This window comes from Buceros rhinoceros, unplaced genomic scaffold (genome assembly GCF_000710305.1).
Source record: "Buceros rhinoceros silvestris isolate BGI_N320 unplaced genomic scaffold, ASM71030v1 scaffold2737, whole genome shotgun sequence".
NCBI classification, from domain to species: domain Eukaryota; kingdom Metazoa; phylum Chordata; class Aves; order Bucerotiformes; family Bucerotidae; genus Buceros; species Buceros rhinoceros.
The window spans coordinates 32,374-57,296 of NW_010421387.1; the positions used below are offsets into that span (position 1 = coordinate 32,374).

General features: G+C 37.6%; 1 protein-coding gene across 1 annotated transcript in view; it reads right to left on the reverse strand.

Moving 5' to 3' along the window:
* The window catches only part of ATXN10 (ataxin 10), a 70,798-nt gene that overhangs the window by 28,910 nt on the left and 16,965 nt on the right, over positions 1–24,923 (reverse strand). The window contains exons 4-9 of the mRNA XM_010139620.1: positions 21,473–21,569; positions 20,368–20,532; positions 13,257–13,337; positions 9,073–9,238; positions 3,808–3,916; positions 512–681 (exon numbers count right to left, since the gene is read on the reverse strand). Of these exons, the coding sequence (XP_010137922.1) occupies positions 512–681; positions 3,808–3,916; positions 9,073–9,238; positions 13,257–13,337; positions 20,368–20,532; positions 21,473–21,569 (788 nt within the window). The remainder of the gene's footprint in view (positions 1–511; positions 682–3,807; positions 3,917–9,072; positions 9,239–13,256; positions 13,338–20,367; positions 20,533–21,472; positions 21,570–24,923) is intronic.

Here is a 24,923-nt window from a genome sequence, read left to right on the forward strand (position 1 = left end):
AGATTAGGTTAGTCTAACAAGTCCTGGAAGAAAGCCACATCTTTTATCAATCTAAGAAAAAAAGGTTTCACATTTAAAAACATGCTGCTGTTTCCTCTTTTTTTCTTAAAACTTAAAGCTGAAGAAGGAAAAAAGCACAAGACACTAATTCAAAGAGTTAAAATAAAGTTCATGCAACAATTCCCATCTATTTCCCTTCGAAGTGAAATTGTTGTTTAGTCTCAGGCACTTCTTTTTCAAAGAAAGTAGAAATGTGAAAATAACGGAATTAAGCACTGGCTTGCATTTTATAGGACTGAAATGAGAGGTAGACAGGAACACACCCCATTGATATTAAAGAGTTAGCGTACTGTGATAGTAATCCAAAGACACTAAAAAAAAATTACCTCCTTTATATGACCAATTCTAATCTCTACTTATAGATCAACAATACACTTTCATCAGTAAAGTCATGGCCAGGCATACACATGCTCAGATGTCAGAGTTCTGCCAGAAAAATGTATAAACTTACCTTGTCTTGGTTTCCCTTATTTTTGTAACACAAATTTCCAATCAAACGAATGAGATGAGATTTAAAACCCACAGCTGGATGTGAAATTTCTTCCTCCCCTACCATAGCATGTGTGGCAGTGAAAATATTTACAGCCTGTTTCCCAGCAAGATGAGTTAATTTCAGGGTATCTACAGAAAACAAGAATATTTTAATTCATTACCACATGAAAATCAATATCACTTTGCACAGAGCTTTACTACTAATTTTTAGGTTCAATGTTAATAACCGTCATTTCAGATATTCAGCAATATGTCAAAAGAACTTGGAAAGTTAAGATTCTTAACTTCTTAACTTGTGCCAGTATAACCATAAGAGGCCATGCCAAGGTCAAAAGGTATTTTTGCATCTGTTTTATACACTAAGATGGTTCAGACGTGAAGTCTGAAGGCTGGTGCTATCAGTCTGTATTCGAAGAGTCAGAATTTGTAGGTTTTCAATGAATCTGGCACCATAAATATATTGCTAAACCCAAGATTTTTTAGAAAACCTCCTTTAGTTCAAACTTGTCACAGCAGCACACACTAACCGCAGAATCCTCTCTTCTCCCAGGCTGTTCCTAGCTCTGTAGCATGAGAAAAGATCGAGTACATCCAGCACCTCGACACATCTCTACAAATCCTTCAGTACTATAATCTCGTCAACTAAAAAAACCATTCATGTTCCTGTATGGTATTCTAGTTTACAGCAGTCCTCCAGAGAGGAATCACGGAGAAGGGAAACTAAAATCTGTGAAAAAAACATTCCACAAAGAGACCACACCCAGACGAACAGTTGAAATCATGTGAACACCTGACAGCTTGTACAGCTGAGAAGCTGATTCACTAAAGGCTGTGCCTGTACTTAAAAATTAAGAAGTATTTCTCCTCCGAACAACCTACAATACTAAGAATAATAAATGCCCTGGCATGCCACTGTCCCCAAGATGCTTCGTGCAACTTGCACTGGAACAACGAAGATGTAGCAAACCCGGGTTACAGCATAGGGCAGTAATTAAGCCCTATGTTCCTTCTGCTCCAGATGTGACAACACCCACAGTGGAAGGGCACTGGATTTCCTGGCTTTAAATGAGAACTTCATAGGCACCCATATTATAGTTTCACTCCCAGATGGCTGATACAGGAGAATAATAAAAAACCCCCCTCTGTGCTGATAAAGAGGTAACTACATTTTTGGCAGTGTTTCAAAAACATGAAACTATAATAGCTCTCCCATGAGAGCTGGCATTTACATTTGTTCATATTTTGAACTAGGGAAAAACAATCTCTTGATTGCATCTAGAAAATGTCATAATAAAATAGCTTTTACAACAATCTTCTGTCAAAAAATTGATTGCTTTTGTAAATTCATAAAAATCAGTGTCTCACATCCTTCTCATGGCATTCCACTTTGTGTGCTTCCTTGCCTTATAGTGTACACGCAAACACATAAGGAGGAATATTCAATGGTATTCTCTGCCTGTCCTTAAGAGGGATCCCTGAATGAAAGGATTAAAAACCAAACCAAAACAAAACCCATCAAAAAAGTAAATAACACTCTTCAAATTTTATTACAGTGCAGACAAAAATGCAACGAGCAGTCAACCTGCCCAGAAAGAGAAGTACAGAAGAAGGTGGAAGAAAAACAGCCGCTTTCCAGGCATGATTCCGACCCAGAGAGAGCAGCGTCCTCTCAAACACTGCACATCAACATAACCCAGCAACTGTTCCTGGGTTGTCACCCATGCTCTCAACTAAAGCACACCTCGGTCTGTCTTCTCATTATCCCAAAGAGCAATTCGTCCAAAATGACCCTCAATCCAAAAGACCATTTACCTCCCTGGTGATACTACCCAAACACTCTGCAATCAAGCTATCAACGATGCTTTACATATTATTAACACGGCAGTATTACCATCTAACTTAATCCAACAATTACTGAAAATAGCAAAACACACTCCTAGGCTGATACTTAAAAAAATCATTCAGATCTTTCAATCAATCTTTTAGTAATATCCATTAGGAGATCTCTCAAGATAACAAACTGAAGAAAACTGCTTCATCAAAAGATCTGTTAGATGAAAATCTTTTGCGCTGTCTATCCTTATTCTTCTGGTCTTCAGAACTAAATACTGAAGGTGATATAACACATCAACGCAGTTTTTCACTCTTCTTGTTAATGAGGATTCAAGGAGTCTTGTAGCCAAAAGGTAGCCTTAAGGAAAACCATAGAAGTTGATAAATTCCTGTTGGGTGAGGGTAGGATGCACATGGTAGCATTACTCTAGCCTGCACCCGTTTCATTAGCCTGGAGGCAGCTGCAGAGAAAAGTCAGTCTGTGCATAGCTAGAGAGAGGAGGACTGACCTGCGGGCCTCCAAATTTAACTGATCTGCAGCTCCTTGAAATGACTGTTTAAGTCGAAAGACTTATAAAAACAATCAGATGATACAATGCATAACTTTCAGTTTCCTCAAAACATACAAAAATAGATCTTGTTGTTAGTCATCTTACTGTAAGCAATTAAATTATGAACCTGTCAACAAAAATAGAGATTTGGTTGTTATTTGGGTGGGCGTTTTTTGTTCGGTTTGGGGGTTTTTTGTTTTGTTTTTTTACAGCAAGGACCCTTCAAACATCTCAAAATAGTCATAGTTAACAGCTGCTTCAGCTTCTTTCTTTTATTTCTTAGCAAAAATGTTACATATTTCTCTTTAAAATCCATCATTTTCTACAATTTTCTCAGATAATGGTGGACTTCACTTTCTCTCCTGGCTTGATTTTCTTTGTGTACAGACCTTTGCTTGTTGTTTCTCAGCAGAATAAAGCTTCTTTCAAACTGACCTTTAAAAGTTACTGAATCTGGTTATTAACATTCAAACTGTAATTAGTTTTAGTTTTCAGGAATTTGGGAAACAGAAGGCAACAGGCATGGAAAAGTCCTTTTTCTACTTCTTGAGGAAATCCATCCATACACATTTAGCAAGTGGAAGAACACAGGAAGCAGCTGTCCTTTGCACAGCTCTTATTTTATAAACAGAGCATTACTGACAGTTGAATCAAGGCTCTATTGAGTAATGGGAGCCAACAGAGCTAGTAGAGGAGCAGAAAAATTCCAGGGACAAATCAAATATTTGAAAATGTAGATTAACTCAATCTCCTATTTAATTTTTTAAAGGGTCAGAATCATATTTACCACCACTTGTGAAAAATACCATTCACAGAGCAACATGATTTGGAGCAAGCCAACAGTTAATAAACCTTGTGGCTTTTTACTCACCTATGGCTGTTTCAAGCAAACCAGGCAAAGCCTGTAGGTGTTCTAGCTGTCCGTTGTTTGACGTCATTTCACAAAGAACGTCAAGAAGGCGAATTGCAAGCAGTGCTTCCTGTAAACGAAAATTACATTTCTGAAAATGGCTTATGAAGGATACCATAAGATCATAAAACTGACGATCTAAATGGGGTCAGGAACTATCAGCACCTAAGGTTCTTCACAGATCTTCTAAACTGCCAAGAATAAATTTATAAAAAACGAGAACATCTTTCAACAATAACAGTAAGTTATTACACTGCAATAATTTCTTTTCTACAGTAAAATAGTGTTATATGTGTCCTGAAAAATCATGGGGAAACCAAAACAGAGCCATAAGGGATAAAATTTGAACAAAAACACAGTAGATTCCAAAAGCAGAAATGCAGAAAATTACTAGCTGAGAAAATTATTTCTGTATAAATGTTTTCTTTGAGTTTATTCAGTAGGATTGTGCCACTTTAAAGACACACACACCGCCTGCAAGACACCAATTTGTTATCCGCAGGAATTCTGTAAAGCTCTGTGGTCAAATGAACTTTGGCTGCGAGAATTTACATTATTCTTGAGTAAATAGGATTGGGATCATAGATGCAGCAGTTTGGTTAGGTATAAGACACACAATTTTATTTGCATATTATTTATTCAGCTAGGGAACTATTTTTTTCTCACAGATTATGTTGATGTGTGCTTGTAATTACAATCCAGCACTTACAGAAACTACCTTAAGAGCATATGGCATAATTTGGAACACCACGTATTGCTCAAGAAATAGACTGTGACTACAAGATGATTCCACATGAGATGTGGTATGTAAACTGCAAGTAGCCTTGAAAAGGCTCAGACACAGGTCACAGTATCTATTCTTGTCTTGTCTGGTCCAGGACAAAGAGATGTTTAGTTACCAACAGTATAGTATTTTTAAATGCATATAATCCATATAACATTATTGAAATAATCAATAACAGTATTTAGTAGTTAAGCACTACGATAATATCCATTCTTTGCTTCTTCATGTGCTCCTTGACACAAACAGGTACAGTGTCCAGTTCCTAAAACTGCATTTTCATTTTTTTCCTCACACAGGTGGAGGAAGGTGCAGGTCTTGACCCAGGTTATTCAAGAAATTGCTTTCAACAGCACAAAAACAGTCTCTGAATACATTGAAAATAGTCTCTGAACACATTGGTCATTGTGTTGTTATAAAGTAAGAATATCTCAACTGTAGTACAGAGACAGAAAGCAGGTATTTACAATTTTTAAGCCATTTTGATTTGTTACAAGACAGCAGCTTAATCAAAAGCCTCTTCAGCTCATACACTTAACACCTACCCTTGCACAGGAAAAGGTTACGCTCTTCACAACTGTAAAGCAAACAAGCATCAATAGACAACTCTAAACCGCACCAGTAAGGTACAATGGCTGTTGCTGCCTGGGTGTGCCCCGTTACCCATGAACATAAAGCAAGCTCTGTAGCAGCAGATAATATGAGATGTGGCTTTTCCTTTCTCGGCCTTATCCTTTTTCACAAACCACTCCCCGCCACTTTTTTTTTTTTAATTGCTTTCTTCAGTGTCCACTATGTATTTCTTTCCAGGGTTTTATACTACCATTTCTTCCTTTCTCTTATCCCACCACATGGCTCAGTTCAGCAAATGTTCCATCTACATTTGGTAAGAGGAACAAATTATTTAAAAAGCCCAGAAGAACCCCAAATTCTTATCTACTATTATTAGTAGCAGATAATAGTAGTACTACTATTATTATCTGCTACTATTACTATTCTATTTAAAACTTTGTACTTTCAATAAATAAACTGTTGGAACATCTCTGGTTGGGTCATGTCATGTCTGTGTCTCCCCCACTCCACCCCCAATTTTTCCAAAACGTATGATTTTTTCGCTCTCCATCTATATTAATGAAAGGCAATAAAGCAGAATACTTCATTTTTAAGTTCAGTCACACGATGCTGTTCAAACCCCAAAGTATTTTGAAAGCTGACATCCATCTTGATGGATAATCAGCAAAGTAAACAAGGAAATAATTGAAGAGTTCTTAAATAAACATATTTTGAGAGAGAGTCAGGAAAGATGTTCCTCAAAATGAGAAAAAATAAGAATTTAAAATCCAGGGAAGGGTTTTATTTTGCAAGTATGGTTGAAAGTGAAAGCAAACTGATGCTGAAGTCAGGCTTATAATGGAAAAGCTATTTTAAACATTGGTTTAAGCACTGCAGAAGCATATGATTAGCTTTTCCTTGGTTTGAGATGGAAGCTACAAGACCTGAGGTTCCTTAGGAAAAAAAAAGGCAGAATCTACATATAATAAATTAAACAGTGGATGGAACACTCAGACAACAAGTCAAGCTGGATCAAGGACTGTTCCCAAAAGGCAGTTTTCAAACACGGTCTCACAGTTTTGGATGCTAAGACAGTGCACTAGTACAGACATAGCCTGACCAAGGCACTTGGCTTCAAGGCCACGGAAAAGTCCAGGCAGAGTTTCGTTTAATATCACAGATGCTGCCTAAAGCATTTTTAATGAAAGACTTTCCACGCACAATTTCATTTTTTTCAGTTTAGTACAACTCTTATGCAAAAATGAAAATAAATTTCTGATCATGCAATTTAAACGCAATTTTTGATCATTTCTAGTAAGAAAAGAAACATTTTCATGAATTCAGTCTGTAATTTCTCTTTTACCATAGCAAGCATATGTTATGGATAAATGTATATGGACAATATGCATATACACATTCTTTTAAATAAATATTCTTGTCATTACTCTCCATATATTCAGCTATATATTATTCAGCTATATTTTGTGCTCAACTTATCATACAACATGTTTACACAAGAGAAGAATAAAAAAAAGTCAGTGTCAAGCAGGGAAAGTTATACAGTAACATTCTCAATATTACTGTCCTAGCACCTTCAAGTTGGACAGAGACCACCTTCTGCTAGGCACAAACATGTTTTTTTCCAAGAACTGAAACCACAGAATACTTGGAAAGTTACCACACAGGATAAAAAAAAAAAAAAAAAAAAAAAGAAGGAGGGGGGGGGGGAGGGGGCCAGTGGCAGCAGCTGTGTTTTGCTGATGAAAGTACAACCCTTTATAAGCACGACTCTGTCTTGTATGTTCACATTTCATAGCTACAGGAACAAATTTTGCAAAGATTTAAAAGCTGCAGCAGTAGTAAAATCACACAAGCCACCGAGAGAGAAGTAGGGGGGAGAATAAAAAGATGGAATTGTCTCAGTATATGTCCGCTTACTGCCAAGCTGATACCTTTTCCAGAAGCAGTCAGTTAAGTTTTCTAACATAACTCAGACTAAGCAGTTGGGGTAGTGGAGGGAAGGTGTGCTTCTTGGACAGATAAGAAGAGATTGCTGTGTGGTTGGTTTTGGGGTCTTTTTAATACATCCATCTATTGCCTCCTCATGAAGTGATTTTTGCTACCTTTTCAGAACACCTCTCAACATACATTTAACATTCTTGTGCCTATTTAAACAAACAAACAAAAAATCAGCAAGTAAAACACTGTAATATTATAATATAAAAGCATTTAAATATCAGTTTTTTCACTTTGATAGTAAATTAGTTATGACAGCCATTCTTGAGTTTCTACAAATAAAACTATTACAATTTAATTTTGTTTTAACAATAAAATGCTTCAACTACAGTATACTAGGTAACACAATTTCAACATGGTCACTTGTGGTCACTTGGCAAGACAGCAGCTAGATATATCTTTTTAAGTATCTTATTAAGAAAATACGTTAATCACATTTCTGAAACTAATTGATTACTGATTGATTGATCAGTAAGAATCAGTGATTATCTAACTCTCTGACTAGAACATATTAAATTTCTCAGGCTTTTAGTTTTCTGGCTAGTTGTCTTAAAAAAAAAAAACCAAACAACCACCTGAAAACACCTGAAAACATTAAAACTTTATCTCTACTACAGGAACCAAGAACTGAGACCAAAATGACCAGGCACTGCCTGTTCACAACATGACCTAACACCACACAAATGAGGTCACTACAAGTTGATGGTGGCATTCATGGTACGAGTTGCTTTCTGTATTTGCAAAGGCACTGTTAGACCTTCAAGCAGCTTGTTGAAAAGACCCCCTACCCTTAGACGGCCTAAATCTCCTTACTGCACTACATGATGTGGCAAGTCGCCAGCAACTCTTGGATACTTCATAAGGAGGAAATCCAGTATTCAACTCTGCATCTGAGGTTCCCGAAGTGCAAGCCACAAAACATTCTGTGACCCATAAAAGCCTGTTCCTACTCAGTTTGCAAAGGGACTTAACTGTGGCCATCCTCAACAGAACCAGTTCATGAAGTCTGAAGCAAGAAGAGATTTTTTTCCAAGTGGACTGGAGTTAGGGCTAGCATCTGGGTGCTCCAGTTGTCTGCCACTTGGTGCCCAGCAAGTTCTGCAACTTTTTGTGGACACTAGCTGGCCCCAGGAGGGCTGCCTTGTCAGAGCCCTGCAAGGTCCACCGGAGAACCCCAAACCACCGGGGAGTAGGGAAGAGTCAGTAACAAAAGCCCTTGCTTGCATGGAGGATCATTATACATTTCAGACTGCTCTCCTACAACGAGCCAATCACATACACACCACAGGTCTCCGTGATCAGAACTTGATTTTCCAGGCCCCAAACAGATCAGGAACATCCACCTTACAAGTAGCCAAATGCAGTTTCAAAGAACCAGTATTTGGGACTTTAATGACACATTAATTAGCAAGTTATCATCAGTTATTTACATTTAAAAAACAAACAAACAAGATTTACTTACTTTAGTACTGCTAAGAAAAACAAAGCATTTACTTCATTTTTACCCCAATTTAAAGAGGGGATAGGGCAGGGAGGAATAAAAAGAGTTGCTGCTTCCCACCTATAATATTTAAAGTTTTGATTAACATTCGAGTAAAATATAACTCACAATCCAAATAAATTATAAATACCCAAACATATGAAAACATGAACATTTTTAAAAATTTTGGGATCTTTAACAATGTGGTAGACTTATTTCTATCTCAAAGTACCATATTCTTTGCCATCTTCAAATTAAAAGCAAAATTGGGCTGCTGTGACCTCTTCCCTAATAAAAAACAAACTAGGAATATACACAAGCGCCACTTGGGTAATAGTCGGAATGAAGATTCACCAGTGCAGATTCTAGTACTATAATGTTTTTTTAAGAATCATACCTCATCTTCTGCATCTGCTGCAGAAGTTAACTTGAGCACAGCTTCACACGTCTCTTGGAAACAGCCTGCAAGGAAGTCAGCATGTCTCATGAACACATTCATTTCTTCACTGGTAACTGGGTTCTTCTCACTTACTTTTGCCATCATCAGGTCTAGCAAAGTAACTCTAGAATCAGAAAAAAACTCGTTAATCAAATTCACTTAGCCATATAGAATTACCAGTAGCATAAGCAGATACAGCTGTTAAAAATGATACAAACTATTAGCATGCTATTAACAGAGCTGATTTTTAAAAATTAAGAAGTCTTAGAACACTGGCAATCAGTTCCTGTTTGCTGGTTTATTTCTACGCACCATTAATTCAACTCATCATTCAATTAATACAATCTGGCCAGACAAGTCAGTATTTTTCTCAAGTCTATCTCAATTTCTTATGTCTTAACACATTACTGACTGCATATTCCATAAGTCAAGAATTTCCACCAAAACAGCTCTTAAAACCTGTTGTGAAGTTCAGCAAAATAAACACAGACTATTTGACAGCTTCCATTTGAAAATACCAGCTTTTCACAGCCCTTGCCTTGTATGTTGTCCTTCAGTACTTCCCGTCCCCAACTCCAAACCAACTCTGAGCAGAAACAGGACAAATAAAAACTGTGTCGTACACTCAGTTCATTAGAGTCATTTTATAATTGCCACTAGATAGACTACCATAAATCCCAGTTACTTACTCATATACCCAGTAAGAGTTACGAAGCGTATTAAACCAGCAACTGAATACATAATGAAGCTGCTCTATAAAATGTACTTGGGTCTTCTATTCTAACAGCTTTCATGTTCTATTATTTCTGATAGCTCATGTCGTTAGGGCAAACTGGGAGTATTTTGTGGAAGCAAGGACTTCAGCGTGGCAGAGGCCCTCCCTACAGTTCAACTCCAGTACAGCACATGGGGTAGTGAAGTCCCGCTTTAAGTCTCTCAGCCTGAAAGAGCACTATTTATTGAATGAATTCAAAAGCAGGCTCAGGGTTTTCTTTCACTAAAATATTTGCAATTCAGATGGAAGGACTGGCATTTAAACATGTGGAATAGTTCAAATGCCTTTTTTTTCCCTCCTCCTTAAATTTACCCAGCAGGTTGTCACAAGGGGAAGAGAAACATCTTTTTCTACGGAAAAAGCACAGTCGCTGCTACTCAGTTCTTGCTAAACTCGATCCCCGATGTCATTAATACAGCTGCATTAAACAGTTATCTGAATGAGGACAAACAGCTTTTTCAACATGGTAGCACAGAAATGCACTCAACACGTTTGGGGAGGGGCGGATTCCAGGCTGTCAAACACTGGTAACCTCTCACAGGTTTTGCTGATGTATATGATGCAGTGCCAGCAGTCGTTCTGTTTGTGCTGCAGGTTGCAACTGGGTACCACACGCTTGCCCATCTACAAACTTCCAGAGTCCAGTTACCCAACATTCCTAATTGAACAAAGGCTTTCAGATCTGACACACTACGCAAAAATAAAGTTATGTGCGCAGGCGTGTCATTCATCCCAAGGCAGGGCTAGGTTTTACATGACAGTTTTTACCAAGTTTAGAGCTTTCAAAGCCTATGCTCAGCTAAGAAAACAGACTGCTTAAGGCTTCATGACTACAGGAATTATTCCAATTAAATATTGTCTCCTGCATAACAGAATTTTAGTCATCTATTGCTGCATCAATAATCCAGGTAATACACGTTTAAAAATGAAAAGCAATCCTTCTCTAAAGAAGTTGGAGGGTCATCACAAGCTTCCATAAACTGTATTAGTGAGATGAAATTGTTGCCAATAAGTAAATTTTTTGCATTACTCTCTCCTGCAATATAATTGGGTGCCCTTTTAGACAACCATAATCCTTCCAGAGAAACAGGAGTGACATTACAGCACCATCTGTATATAAGTTCTTTTTAAGTTTTCTGTTCTCTTCAGGCATTCACATCAAAACTGTTTGGAAATGAAAGAGAAAGTCGTCCAGAAGTCACGAATTTTATTTCAATTGAAAATTCAGGTTCCAGATCCACTTCTTCAACAACTAATTCATGGCCACTGTATCACAAATACACTAAGTTTCCATTACAGGAAATACTTTGAATAGTGTGAGTAGTGCGAATAACTGCGGTTATGCATCTGCACATACTTTGGTTATCTAAGGCAATGGTCAACTTTAAGAGTCACCGCTAATGTATGACTCTGCAAACTTTCTCAGCGTAGTTAATTTCATTTCAGTAAATACATTTAGAACTTAATGGGCATGATAGGGAATACTGTAACTGAGAGTTACCATATATTCATGAGCTCGAGCTGCTTTTCCCAGACACCTCAATACCACATCTGTCCCTTCTTCATTTATACGACTTAGCCTTACTGGACACTCAGTGCTGCAACTCTTGCGGTGAAGCCTCCTTGTCTCATTTTGAAACAATGAATTTCCTACGCTTTGGTTTATATGGTTACTGTTTTCTCCAGTTAGTGACAGTCAAAACGTCTTTATCTGAACTGAATTTGTCTCTTCACATCTCAAAAGAATGCATTCTTAAATACGCTAACATTATATAGGAAGATGTGATGGCAGGGCCTTCTTCTATAGCTCAGATGCAAAAAGACTGTTTCTACACCACTTCTATATATTTTACAGTAAATTAAGCAGTATCAAATTCATAATAAACTGTGCTGTGATTGTGTTTGGAGTTTACTTGACTTGCAGAATTCTTGGGATTGTTAATAAATTCAGAGAATATGCTGTGACTAGCCATTCCACATGTGATCATCCATACAATGCCTTCACCAAAAGCCTTTCAGTCAAGGTAGCCAATCACTGTCTATAGCGCAGTGCATGCAACAAATGCTAAGACCTTTCTGGGAACTGATTACATCTACTGGTTTAAGTACAAACACCCTAACCCAGCTCTGGCCGTCCTCAAGGGGACTACAAAAACATACAAAGTGCCATTCATGACATCCCCCAAAAGAATTAAATCTGGCTTATTCACTTAAAACAGACTTTCCTGCTAACTGGTTAAGAAGCCCTGTACCACCAGGCACAGTAAGCACACAGCTCACAGTTCCCATTTGGTCAGCTTGAATAAAAGAGAAAGATATTATTTCCCTCCTTATCATTCCAATTCCTTGTCATCCATCCCATACCTATATATTAATGATATTTTATCTAAGGTTCTCAACCTATCATACACTGTTTCTTTGCCTACCAGCCCTTTTATGTTTTTATAACCTCTGATCAGCATCTGTACCCCATTTGTAGTAACACTGTAGCTTTAGTCACAGCAAAAATACACAGGAAAGAAAGACATTTAAGGGACAGCTTGGCTTACTGCTTTGTCTTCCACCTGCAAAAACTACAGGGGGAACCTGAGTTTTCCCTGGGTAAATGGGGAACAAAGTAGCCATGTTGAATACACGAACAAGATCACAAGATCTTCAAGCAGTTGGAAGAGCTGTAGAACTACAGTACAGGATTTCCCAAAGTTGATTATTCTAACAAAGTAATTTTTATCTTCCCCAATTCTCTGTCAAAGCAATTGTAAGTGAGAGTTTTCCCCAATTATAGCAATAGCTGTTTCCCATCAATTCAGCATATATTTACTCAAATGCTTGAAGGAAAACTAGCTAGTTTATTTCAAGGTGAAAGTTTGTTGAAGCATTTTATATTTTCAATAGTGGAAATACTAAAAGATTAAGTAATCATGGGCATCTGCAAATCTACATTTTTTAGGTTCTGCTAACCAGCATTTGACACACTTCCAACCTCAGTAAAGGTTTCCTTTTAATTTCTTGTAATTACAACAGGAGTATGGACAGATGAGGACATTTCAAATAGAGCTGTAAAACACTGTAGGGTGTGGTGCTCTTACGAAATCAAGACACAGGCATGAAATCTTGTCTTTTTTTTTTTCAAGTATTTCTTTACCCAGTAATGGCGCCAACCTGGATTCTGCAACCCTACATAAATCACTGCCAGTTGTGGCTAAGCTGTAATGTTAACCAACCAATTTAAAACCATTACTGACATAGAAACATGTATTTAGAGATTTTGTGCCAACTATGAAACCACACAGTTTTTCAATCATGTGAACAGGATACTCTATATGGAATGCTAAATACTAAAAGCCACATTGGTTTTTGGGGTTACCTTTCTTGATTGCTCAGTTTGGCATAGAGGGCTTTTACCAACTCAGGACATTTCAGCAAATGGTCTGTAACAATCAAGAACCTAAAGGAAAAAGAAAAAAAAAAGGTGTTACTGGTGCTTCAAAGAGTATCTACATTTACTCTAAATAGTGTTGGTTATTTTTACTTCACTGTGTGCCATGCTTCTGGTCCTATTTGCTAAGAGATACAAATTGTCACAAAATAATTGCACATTGCTCTGCAGTATTTTTCCTAATACAGCAATGGCCATTTCCCATCAAATCAGCACACTTCTATTCAAATGCTTGAAGCAAAGCTGGTTAGTCTTTTGCCAGTGGCGCACCACAATTCAAATAATAAAACATTCATGCAACTGTTTATGCATCTCAGCAAAAAGCCGAAGTTCAAGCTTGAAAACTATTATGATACTTATCATGACACTGTTTTTAAGCCCACCAGTCAAAAAAGTACCCAAATAATATCTCTTAAAAAATTTTCTAAAAAACATCAAAACAAATGGAGACTTCTTTGACAGATGCAAGGAAGCAAAATATTGTTCTCAACTTACAAAAGAATACCTTCCTTGTGTGGAAGGAATCTAAGATGATAACCCACTCTAACTCTGCTCTACAAGGCAGGCAGGTATCATCAGTCTCTGCTTGTGCTCATGCCAGTATTTACACTGATCACTTTGCCGAGCACCCTTCACAGCAGTCAACAGCAGATGCTACTCATTTAAGCTCAACACAGACACATACTCTCTCACATACTCGCATTATGAGAAAAAACTAAGTATGTAAAAATATTTCTCTCCTCAAATTACATTCTTGCGAGTACTGACAGTGTTATATATGTTGCATAGGTATATGCGTACTAACCTATGCATATTTAAGCAGTGTCCTACCTATATAAATACGGAATAATTACCAGTCAGATTTCAAGATCATCCCCCAAGCTGACGAAACTACTGAGAAAGAATAGCTACAAAAATACAAGAACCAAACAATTCCCTCCACCTCCTCCCTTCTTTTCACTTTGCTGACAACCTTTTATTTTATGTATTCGTAATCCACTACACAGCTAACAGGAAGATCACATAGAAGCCTTCCAGTTGAAATGAAGGGGTTTTTTTTTGACAAATACTCAGTGACAAATGGGGAAATAGGAGAACAAGATGTCCAAAAGATTAATAGCTATTATATTTCTAATGGTAACTGTGAACTTAGCTAGCATCTGGTTCAGTTACTGTAAACCGGACATTTTTAAGAGGGGAAGGGAGAAAAGCTATTTTGTCCTGTGCTTTTTTTTCTGATATTTGTACACACATTCTAAAAAATAGTATAGGCATAGGGAATCATCCTCCTAAAGCTGGCATTCTGAGCAGTATAGCATTGACTCAAGAGTTTCTCAATACAAATTTGAGCCTACAGATCCCCCCAAAGTCAACAGCACAAACGTATTCCTACTGAGCAGTGCAGACTCAGCCATAAGAACTGCATCAAGCCATCAGCAGGGCAATCAAGGGGAACACTTCTACAATTCCTGAACCCACAATTCACAACATACAAGCATCCACAGTTAAATCTTCTGAATGCTAACGACTGACTTTATTTTTCAAGGATTTGAGTAGAAGCAAGAAGTCTTTTATCTGGAGCTGCGAAAGTATAATAATCAGAGTTGTGCAGAACACTTGCATTATTTCAGAATAAAGTTTCTGCTTATAGAGGAGCACAGACTTCTGTATATTGTTCTTACCCTTTTAATTACACAATGTTACACCTCACAAATTGCTGCTTCTGTATTTAAGTTTCTCTTTTACCTTATCCATTTCCTACATTACTGTATCGCAAAGAATAGAGCACTAGCATATTTTACAAGAGCATCACCAAAAGGTACCAGAAGCAGCAGAGTAAAGCACTTTCAGCTCTTGCTACCATGCCCAGAAATGTTGGTGGTAGTTAAGCAAGGCTGCGGCAAATTAAGTCTAGTATCTTTAGTCCTCAGGTCTCCTGTTTCTCATTTGGGGCAGAGGAAGAGAAGTGGAAAAGTAAGACCATCCACAACTCTGAAATAAAAAAAGACATCCAGTTTTGGTTACTGACTGAATATGGCATATTAGATGAACACAAAAGACTTCAGTAGGAGACTTAAATTCTCTGTGGGGGCCAACAACAGAACCACTGGGATAAACTGAGGACCACTGTAATTTAGCGAAGAAAATGATGAAAATTAAAGTTGTTATGCAAGCGTAACACAGTAACAAATGAACAGTGTTAAATATGCCAATTTTCTTGACTTCTAAAAAATTGTTTGGCTAAAATCCTAAAAAAATCAAGTGCTTACATACTACATAAATACAGGAGATGTTCAGTTCAAAGACTTTACAATAGCACAAGGGCTGCATTGTACCAAACTGAACTTGAGAAGCAGCCAAGATGAAATATTATAAGCTACATTTGCGCTCAGTATATTCCAAATGACCAATAAGCTTCCTCCAATCAAAGCTGGGTGTAAGCAATCAACTTTATCATCAAATGTCATGCTCCATGTTAAGTTTATTTGATCCCATTAGCAAGTTTAGAGAATAGTGTCCTTGGTCTCAGAAGATGAGGAAGAAAGCCCCCACAGATGTTTCAGAAGAGGAAAAGACATGGAAATCCTCTATTTGATCAGCAAAATTCTCTCCTGATCTCAAACTGAAAGCACTTTTCATCATCCTACAATAAAGCCACTCTATCCAAAATATTCAGTAAGAACAAAATAGCTATTTTTACTGTAGTTTAACAAACAAATGTAATAAATCATCCAAATTTTGAAGAAAAAAAGAAGAAAATTTAGACATCTAACTTTTCAAAGTCACATCACTAGCCTGTTCAGCTGCTAAAAAAGCGATATGCTTCATGAGGAATTGCTTGGGACCAGAACATATTTTAGAAGTTTTTTTGATCTCCTGTGAGAATATAAGCACCCTATCAAAACCACCTAAAAGCAGTTACAAGTATAAAGCTATTTAATAACAAATGGAACATATGTGCTGTCACAAAGACCTCTGGAAACTAAATAATTCATCCCACTCAAATTCCAGCACTTCTTACTCAGAAGAAGAATAAGAAAACACAGTTCTGTGTTTAAGCTTAACCCCAAGAATTAAGCATCACAACACTCCTCTCTCCTGAACTGAATCAAGGACAACAGTGAACATCCTTCCATCTTCAGAAGGCATTATCCATAATGAATGGCACACACCCTCCTTACAGGCTATGATACTGTCCACCAGGTCAACTCTCAGGTCTAGAATTTCAGAGTAGCTGTAGTATCTTTCTCTGTTTCAGAAAACACTTCCATTCAATCTGATAGCTGTGAAAGGCACTACAGAGAGATTTATTTTTACTTATGCATAAGGCTGGAATGTTTTATCTGAAGAGCTAGCAAGAAAAAAAACAGAAGATGATTAGCAATACAATCACTTCCTGCTCCCCCCTCTCCACAAAAATATATAAGAAGAAAGAGGTGACAAGATAAATAAATGTGTGAGGCTGGGCTTTGAAAGATTGAAGGAATCTGTGCCAATGCACTGATACAGCAAACAGAAAGTAGAAGCTAGTCAGATCTCTACAATTAAGGAAACTTAAATAGTACTGATGATTGGAAAAAACCACAGTTGAACTTGGAACCTGCAACTTAACTCCAATTTTCCTGGAATTAAAAATTACTTTATGGAGAGTAAAAAGAAGGGGGTGAGGGACACCCTAAACTGTCAGAGAGAAGAGAGAGTGTTGCCAACCTAAAATGAAGGAGAAAAAAAAAAAAAAAGAGGGGGTAACATTTTCTGGTTTCTCCACCACATGGATACCAATAACGACACCAGAGCTCTCTTGAGGAGTTTCATCTTTGCCTTTAAACTGGTTTCTCCACCACATGGATACCAATAAAGCAACAAGAGCTCTCTTGAGGAGTTTCATCTTTGCCTTTAAATCTGTGCCCATGGGCGAGACTCCTCGCCACAGGAGCACTAGTTTCTGTCCACACTTCTTTTCATAAGCCAGGACAAAATAACTAAAGGCAAAAAATGGGGAGGGGGAGCCCCACATCCTAATCTTTACAGTCATCATTGAGCTGTGGTTTCAAAAAGAGAAAGTGGATGTTCAGAAAATTTTACTTCCAATGCCAAACAGCTGACCACACTCTTCATATCGTTTTTCTGGAAGCCAAAAGGCATGTTATGCCTCTTATTTTAAAATGGAGGATTTTTGTTCCTTGCACTTCAGGAATTAAAAATACAACCTGTTTTTTCTTTCCATAGTAGCTACACTGCCTCATGCGCACACTTGGAAAAACTGATGACACAAGCTATACTCTCATCTAATGGAACAACCAAAGTATTTCTAAAATAAACAGCTTTTAGAATACACATTGGTCTCGGTTAGGATAAATTATAATGTAATTTTGTACTACTTTTTCCTAATTATTTTACAAAACACATATGTTTGCAGGTTCAATAGTCTAAAATAGATCTCATGTGGCATTCTGTGCTGGTTTCTCTTCTAAATACAGTAGCTTATAAACACTGTGACACACTTTTCTGCTGTTAATACAAACCTGAAAGGGAGTGGATGTGGATGTGTGGGGAAACACAGAGGAATGACTTTTTAAAGGCTCCACAATTTTCCAGAGCCTAAGGCATAGCTCTCTGCATGTTTTATGAAAAACCTTTTACTAGCGCGGAAAGGGAGAAGCGCAGAAAAAAAGAAATAGAGTGAGTAGCAACATTTGTTACTGAACAGTGTGTAAGAGCTTTGATTCCTAAAGGAAGGATATGTCCAATTCCCTGATAGCGTCCTTTGGTAGGCAGCAGCTGTTGAAAGAAAGCAGCACTGGAAAAAGAGAATTGGCTTATGGAGTAAGTCTATTTGCTTACGTGTTTAAGCTACGTTCAACTTAGTACATCAACACTTCAGAACAATTAAATCAGCATACCATTACAGTGGTACATTGGAAAGATGGAAGATACACAGAAAATAAATTGTCTTTTAAGGGCTTAAAAATCATGCTCATCCCTTTGAACAGGCACAGAAGGTGGGACCTTCTAAGAGAAGGACACTCTAACCAAACCTATGACCTGAGGACTTCACTGTCACCGTCCAAGCTCACTAGGCCCTGGCAGATGAACCTCAGGTGTAAAGGGTGGAGCCAGTTCCGCGCACGCTGCGCCTCACCTAAAAAATCCACCGCGCAGGCCCGAAGGGTGCACTCACGATGGCAAAGCCCTGTATTGGCCTTTTCAGCCATCAGCGCACTTGCAGTAAGCGTGGGAAAAACCCTTCCCAAATCTTCGTCCGCAAAGCCAAGCCAAGACGAATACTGTTTTAATATGCCACTTAACATCTAGTATTAAAGATGGCAAAGGTAGCAATATTAAAATAATCTTGGGAGCTGTTTAGAGAGACAAGCTTCTAAAAGAGAAAAGCAGAGGAGGTATCCGTTCTTAAATCAAGAGAATATTTATTAAACTTCTGAATTACATTCTTCAACTTCACAGATTTCCATGATAGAAGCATTTCTGATGTTACAAGTAACCATAAGCTTAATGAAACGAGCCTGGTCTGGATGAACAGGTATGATCATACAAGGTCTGAATATAAAATTTGATTAGAGCATTCCTTACAGAACTGACTTCCTTCTTAAATTCATTAACTATTTCTTAGCTCACAGAACGCCACAGAAAAAACATAATAAAAAGTGTATCACTCATGGTGACACACTTAGGTGTGAATCTCAGCACTGTTTCCTCCCTTTCTTCCAAGTTCTGGGCCAGTTTTCATTATGCTGTACATCCACAAATGCGTTTTAAAAATGCATCAGTGCTGAGTCTCAAAATCCCACTATGCTGATCTGCCAAACAGTTCTCATCTTTCTAAAATACTGCTTAGAACGTGGACAGCTTGGCTTTCCATCACTAATTAGATAAGTCGCTAAAATGAGGTATTATCTCCCATAACCCACCCCTCTCAAAGCTTAGCCAACACTTCAGATGTTCCCTGTTCGCTAGCAGGAGAGACTTGTCTTCTATTAAACGTCTCATGATTTGAGAAGTAGGCACACGTGACAGGAAATTTCAAGAAAAATATGTCCTGCCTGAGGAATAAACACATGTGGCATTCACTTTTTACTTGATGTAATGTGAAACGAGATGCTCCAGTTGAGAGTCAAGAAGGTTGGCAGGAATTAAGTAATATTTTCAACTTTAAAAGTAAGAACATCTTAATTTTAGTGATTTGTGAGTCCAGCCATGAGTATAACCTCCTGGAAGAAGAACAGTTTGTATTTCGAGTCAGCCGTATAATGCCGTAATGGCTGCTTAAAAATGGTTGCCGTACACTTTGTTAGCTGTGGCGCAAGGGACACAAATCTTTACAACAGAGTACTGGCTCTGTTGCAAATACCGCAGCTATGTAAATTCATTTAAGCAGTCCTAGTGGCATGTACTTCAGTGAGAGCTGAAGTATAGCTACAAATTTTCAATGAATTGCTGACAAAATATTTTTTCTACAGTCCAGCCAGAGAAGTGTCCAAAGCTTAGTTTCAGCTTCATAAGAGAAGGGACAGAAATCATTTTAGGCACTTTTATCTGTCTGTATCTCATGTACACTCTTCTATATCAGAAAGTACCATAGTTCTTCAATGAGGAAATGCAATGATATATATGGACATCAAAGCAAAAGGAGCAATACACCAAACTCCAAATTTATCCTAAACATATCCTCTGTATTTAAAACTAAAGTAAGAACAACATCTTGTCTATGAAATACATGCTGCATTAATACTGCCAAGCTAACAAGAAAAAACCTCTTGATAATTTGGAAAAAAAAAATACATCATGCAGTACAGGCTCACAAGTTGAACGTAAGACAAAAGCATTACGTTAGTATAACACACTGACCTATGGCTAACTGGAAGAGGGAAGAAAAGAAAAGAGAAACATCATATCCAAAATCAGAAAAAAAAAGACTTTAAATCAGTGTTGCATAAGGAATGGTACACACTAGCAGGTTTCCATTGTAAATACGAAAACCACCTAATTAAGACCGGAAAAAATGTCTAAGGATACATACGACCACTCAGACTCCAACTGCTCTTTGTAGACTTTCAGGACACAGAGAGCCACAGTCAAGTTCCCAGGATTCAGCAGCTCTCTCACTTTCTCTGAATTAAGGCAAGTGAACAGGACCATGCAACAATAGGCAACAATTTTCTCATCACTGTATGTTAGGCATGTCCTGCAATAGAAAATAATGAGTTAAGAAAGTAAGTTAAAACTGGCCCTGGAATACCAGACTAGTGGCATTCAACTTCTTGAGTTTTTCTTCACTGTCTATTACGGAATTGTGAATTTGTTGTTGCCTGAGAGGGACAAAATCATGCTCAAAGAAAAACCCCTAGCTGAAGGTTAAACTTAACAGGCAATTTACAAAACTCATGCTAAACTGGAGCAAACTGGAGATCTGGAAATTAGGTGAAATCATAATAATCATCTGCTTCTATTATCATAAGGTCTTTCTACATCCAGTGCTGACAAGCAGGCTCCAAAAACACACTCAGATTGATTATCAAATTGAAAGATTGTGCCTTTTTTACTAGCTCACTACGAAAAATTAGGCCAAACACATCAGCAATATTGTCATGTGTCTGCACACAACCGTTTTTGTAATATTTTGTTACACATATGTCATCATAACTCCAGGAAGACGTTCTATTAAGGTTAGGAGCAGGACAAAAGAATTGGAAGACACAAAGATCACATCACTTTCACAGATTCCATCTGATTCACAAATACTGACAGGTCTCCACAGCAGCAAAGTGAACAAAAAAAAAAAAAAAAAGGCGCTGTATCCTTGGAAATGAGTATAACCACTTGAAAACACCTCTGAAATAAAGCTTATCTTTGAAACTCGTAATTCAGAACAGAGTTTTCTTCCAGTTTCTGTTAAATGAAATCAACTTACTGTTAGTTTAGAACAAGTGGGTTTTCAAAGGCCCTGACCCCCACAGCTGACTAACAAAAAAAAAACATCTACAGGATATGGTCTCAACCGTCCCATGCTCAAAGTTATTTTTCAAAGATTCACGGTGCTAGTAGAAGCACAACTATAATGTACAAAAGATTCAAATATAACCACAGAAATTACATTAGGAAAAAAACCCTGCATCCATGCTTACAAGAAGAGATCTGGGAAAGCACACTTCCAAATGCTATTCTGGGAATCTCCATTTCCTGCTGCAATGTTTCCAAGAAACTGGAGACTACAACGAAGAGCTGAAAAAAACCCAGAAAATATGTTAACAGGAATTCAAAGAAATACTAATAAATTTCATATAAATAACAAACTTCAACATTACAGCTATACACTGTAGAATCCATCTCAATTCAGCTTTGAGTGTACTGTACATAAATATATGCATTTTCTCTTCTAATGCAAATAATTACAAAGTTACATAGCTACAAAATATTCTAGAATTATACCCCAAAAATAACTTTTTTCCTCAGTTAAACTTATAGGCATATTAAACATTGGTTACTAGTGATTACAAGAACTAATTGACTCTGTCAAGGCTTAACACGCATTGAAATCAGTGAAAGCTTGGAGCCCCGGTTAGCACAAAGTGAAGCAGACCCATGCTGAACCAGGGACTGACAGCATCGCAGTGGCCGTTTTGCCTCTTCTGGATCTCAGCCTTTCTTACTCATATCAGATTAACACAAATAGGCCACTTGTCATCACCTGAACTCTGCAAAAGCAGCTCTGCCTGTTACTAAGAGAACTCCTCGGGCATCCTTCCTCAGCTGGCCAGAGGTGGCCTGAAAATTTTGTTGCAACAGGTAGAGCCAGAGCAAGAGAACTGACTCCATTCCTTCACTACCCACATTAAATTCTATTTAGCTGGACAAATCATTATATAACATCATGTGCTCAATATCTTCTGATTTCTATCCCAGGAAAATTAAAGTCAGTACTCCAAGTAACTCTGCCTCCCATTTTAACGCTGTTTTCTCCTATTGCTACAAAGGATTTATTCCAGCTTCCTCTCAATATAGACTTACTTAAAATACGGGAAGATGATATTTCATTGTAGAAGTTAATATCCTAGAGCCTGCCAAAAGATGCAAACTCAAGAAAAATAAAAGCATGAACCCACAGACCTCACAAAATTAAAACACTTACTTTGGCCCAACTGACAGCTTTCAATAGCCTGGTCCTTACTAACAGGTTGGCAAAGAAACTTAAAATTACATGTTAAAATGCAGTTTAACAGATATTACAAACAGGAGCATATTACAGATGGAGGTGGCCGATATTGCCAGGTTCTGAAAATATAAAATTAGGTCTCTTTGAAAGGTGCTGCGCCAGCTGGCAGCCAGAGTTCCTGCAGAGGTCTGGTCATATGTCCTCTTGGGAACAAAAAGAAAGTAAGCCTAAAACGAGGTCACTTGAGCTTAGCAAATTGTAATGTTCTCTCCATAAGGCATTTTAAATCATATTCCCCTTTATGCTTTAGTTCTTAAGTTTTCTGTTTTGTCTCTCTGCACATCTGCACTTTTTTATTCTTTTCTGCTCACCTTTATGCTTTCACTTCTCACATCCATCTGGTTCCCGCTCTGCTGACTCAGAATTTTTCTGAAGGACAGCAAGCAGGGGCACGCTACTCTTCTAGCAGGCAATTTATGCAAATACTTCTCTGCTAGAAAAAACTAACAAGGCAGTAAATCGTAGGAACAGGGTATTATTTCTCTTGGTGAACTCCTTACCTACTCTACGAGAAAGATCTCTCAAACAGACATGAGGTTAGTTGATTACACTCCAATCTTTATCTGAAATTTGCTTCACCTTTTACAACTATAAATTACATTTTGGTCGTTAGACATTAAGCTGTCAAAAAACCCACAACTCTACAGACTAGGGGAAAAAAGGTAAAGATCCTTCAAAAGTTACCATCTTTACTGCAACAAAGATGAAATCCTATGAACAGGTTTGCAATACAATAAAAAGTATCTACAAATTCTCCATTAATCACACACTGGTGTCTTAATATTTGTGAAAGCAACCAACACAACCCTTGTTCAGTCATGATGTCCTGAACAAGAATCCTGATGTCGAGGAAAAAGACACGATTCTGTGGATGTACCATGGAAAAAAACCTTAGTTTCACCTGTAAGTGCTTGTTTTTAACCAGTAGTGGTTAATATTTCTCCTTCTATTAGAGGACACAAATCAATATATGGGCAAGCAGACAGTCTCTGAGCTAGTACCTATTCATAACTAAGCAGAATAAGAGGATGTCTTGATAATGCAATATTTCCCCATGCAAGTAATCTCACATGATGAATCTCAGCAATTCAGAAGAAAGACGTGATTCTACAAAAACCTGAGGTCATTGAGCTATACCACGAGATTACACACAGATCTAGCTCCCAGTCTGTTCAATCAGTTCATGTGCTGTCACAGCTACAATGCAACTGCTGCACTATTTCTGCAGTGTCTGAACTCCCTTTTCACTTAAAAAAGAAAGTCATTCATATTACAAAAAAAATCTAACTCATCTCAGTGTGATGGCCAGATCAATGACATATGCCAAATATGGTTATGTACTGGAGCATGAATACTTTTGTTTTGGCTTCTGTGAACACAGACGCACCTCTGAAAAGCCAGGTCTACTGGGAGCTGATGAGATTCACCCAAATAAGCGGGACACAGAACCAAAGAGGTACACCTGGAGGTCTTGGAGTATACCAATGCAGTGTTCCTCTCCAAAGATGATTCCAGACAAAGTGTTACTAGCCTAGCGCCAAGCTACCAAGTGACAGTGAATTTTGATACAACCATTGGAAATCCATGCTTTTGTATTTATGCTTAAAAACAAAACAAAACAAAAAAACCCCACAAACCAAAAAATCCAACTAGAGATGTTAATTCACAGCAAGGTATGCACGTGTTAAAAATTGCAAATGCTACAGTAAAAGTGAAGTATTGCATTCCCAACTACAGAAATTCTCTTTTGTCTTCCCTCTATTGAATTTGACTGCTTCATCATATGATTCAACTATGCTTAGAAATCTGTAGAATACAGATACTGTTGTTCTCCTCTCCAAATTCACTCTCCTTACACCAAAAGCAAGAAAATCTAGAAGCCAGTTCAAGACAGACTTCATTGCACAGTACACCAGCTGAAACCATTTTTCCATCCAGTCAATAAGCCCTGTGCTTTCTGAAAAGAGAAAAATAAAAAAAAAAAAAAGATAAAAAGACAACAGGACTATGTCACTTTTTCCCATGAAAAAGATCTTTATGAAGCTAAAATAATTGTCAATCACTCTATCCAGCTACACTAGCTAGTATTTGGGAAATACTGCTCATAACAATTATAAAAAAAATGTTTTTCCATAGGACTGATTTATTCAAGATCTTAAGTCCATCGCCTAGCTGCTGGTGTGTATGAGCACTGACTTAACAAGTAATTCTGCAGCTATCAGCACAACTAAATTTTAATTTTAAAAAAAGTTACACTGTGTGAGGTCAATAATACTGTTTTTAACCTGATAGCCAACCACTGTGAATTTCCATGTACTAAGATGTAACTTCTGATACGCAGATTGACACCCACCCCCACCCCC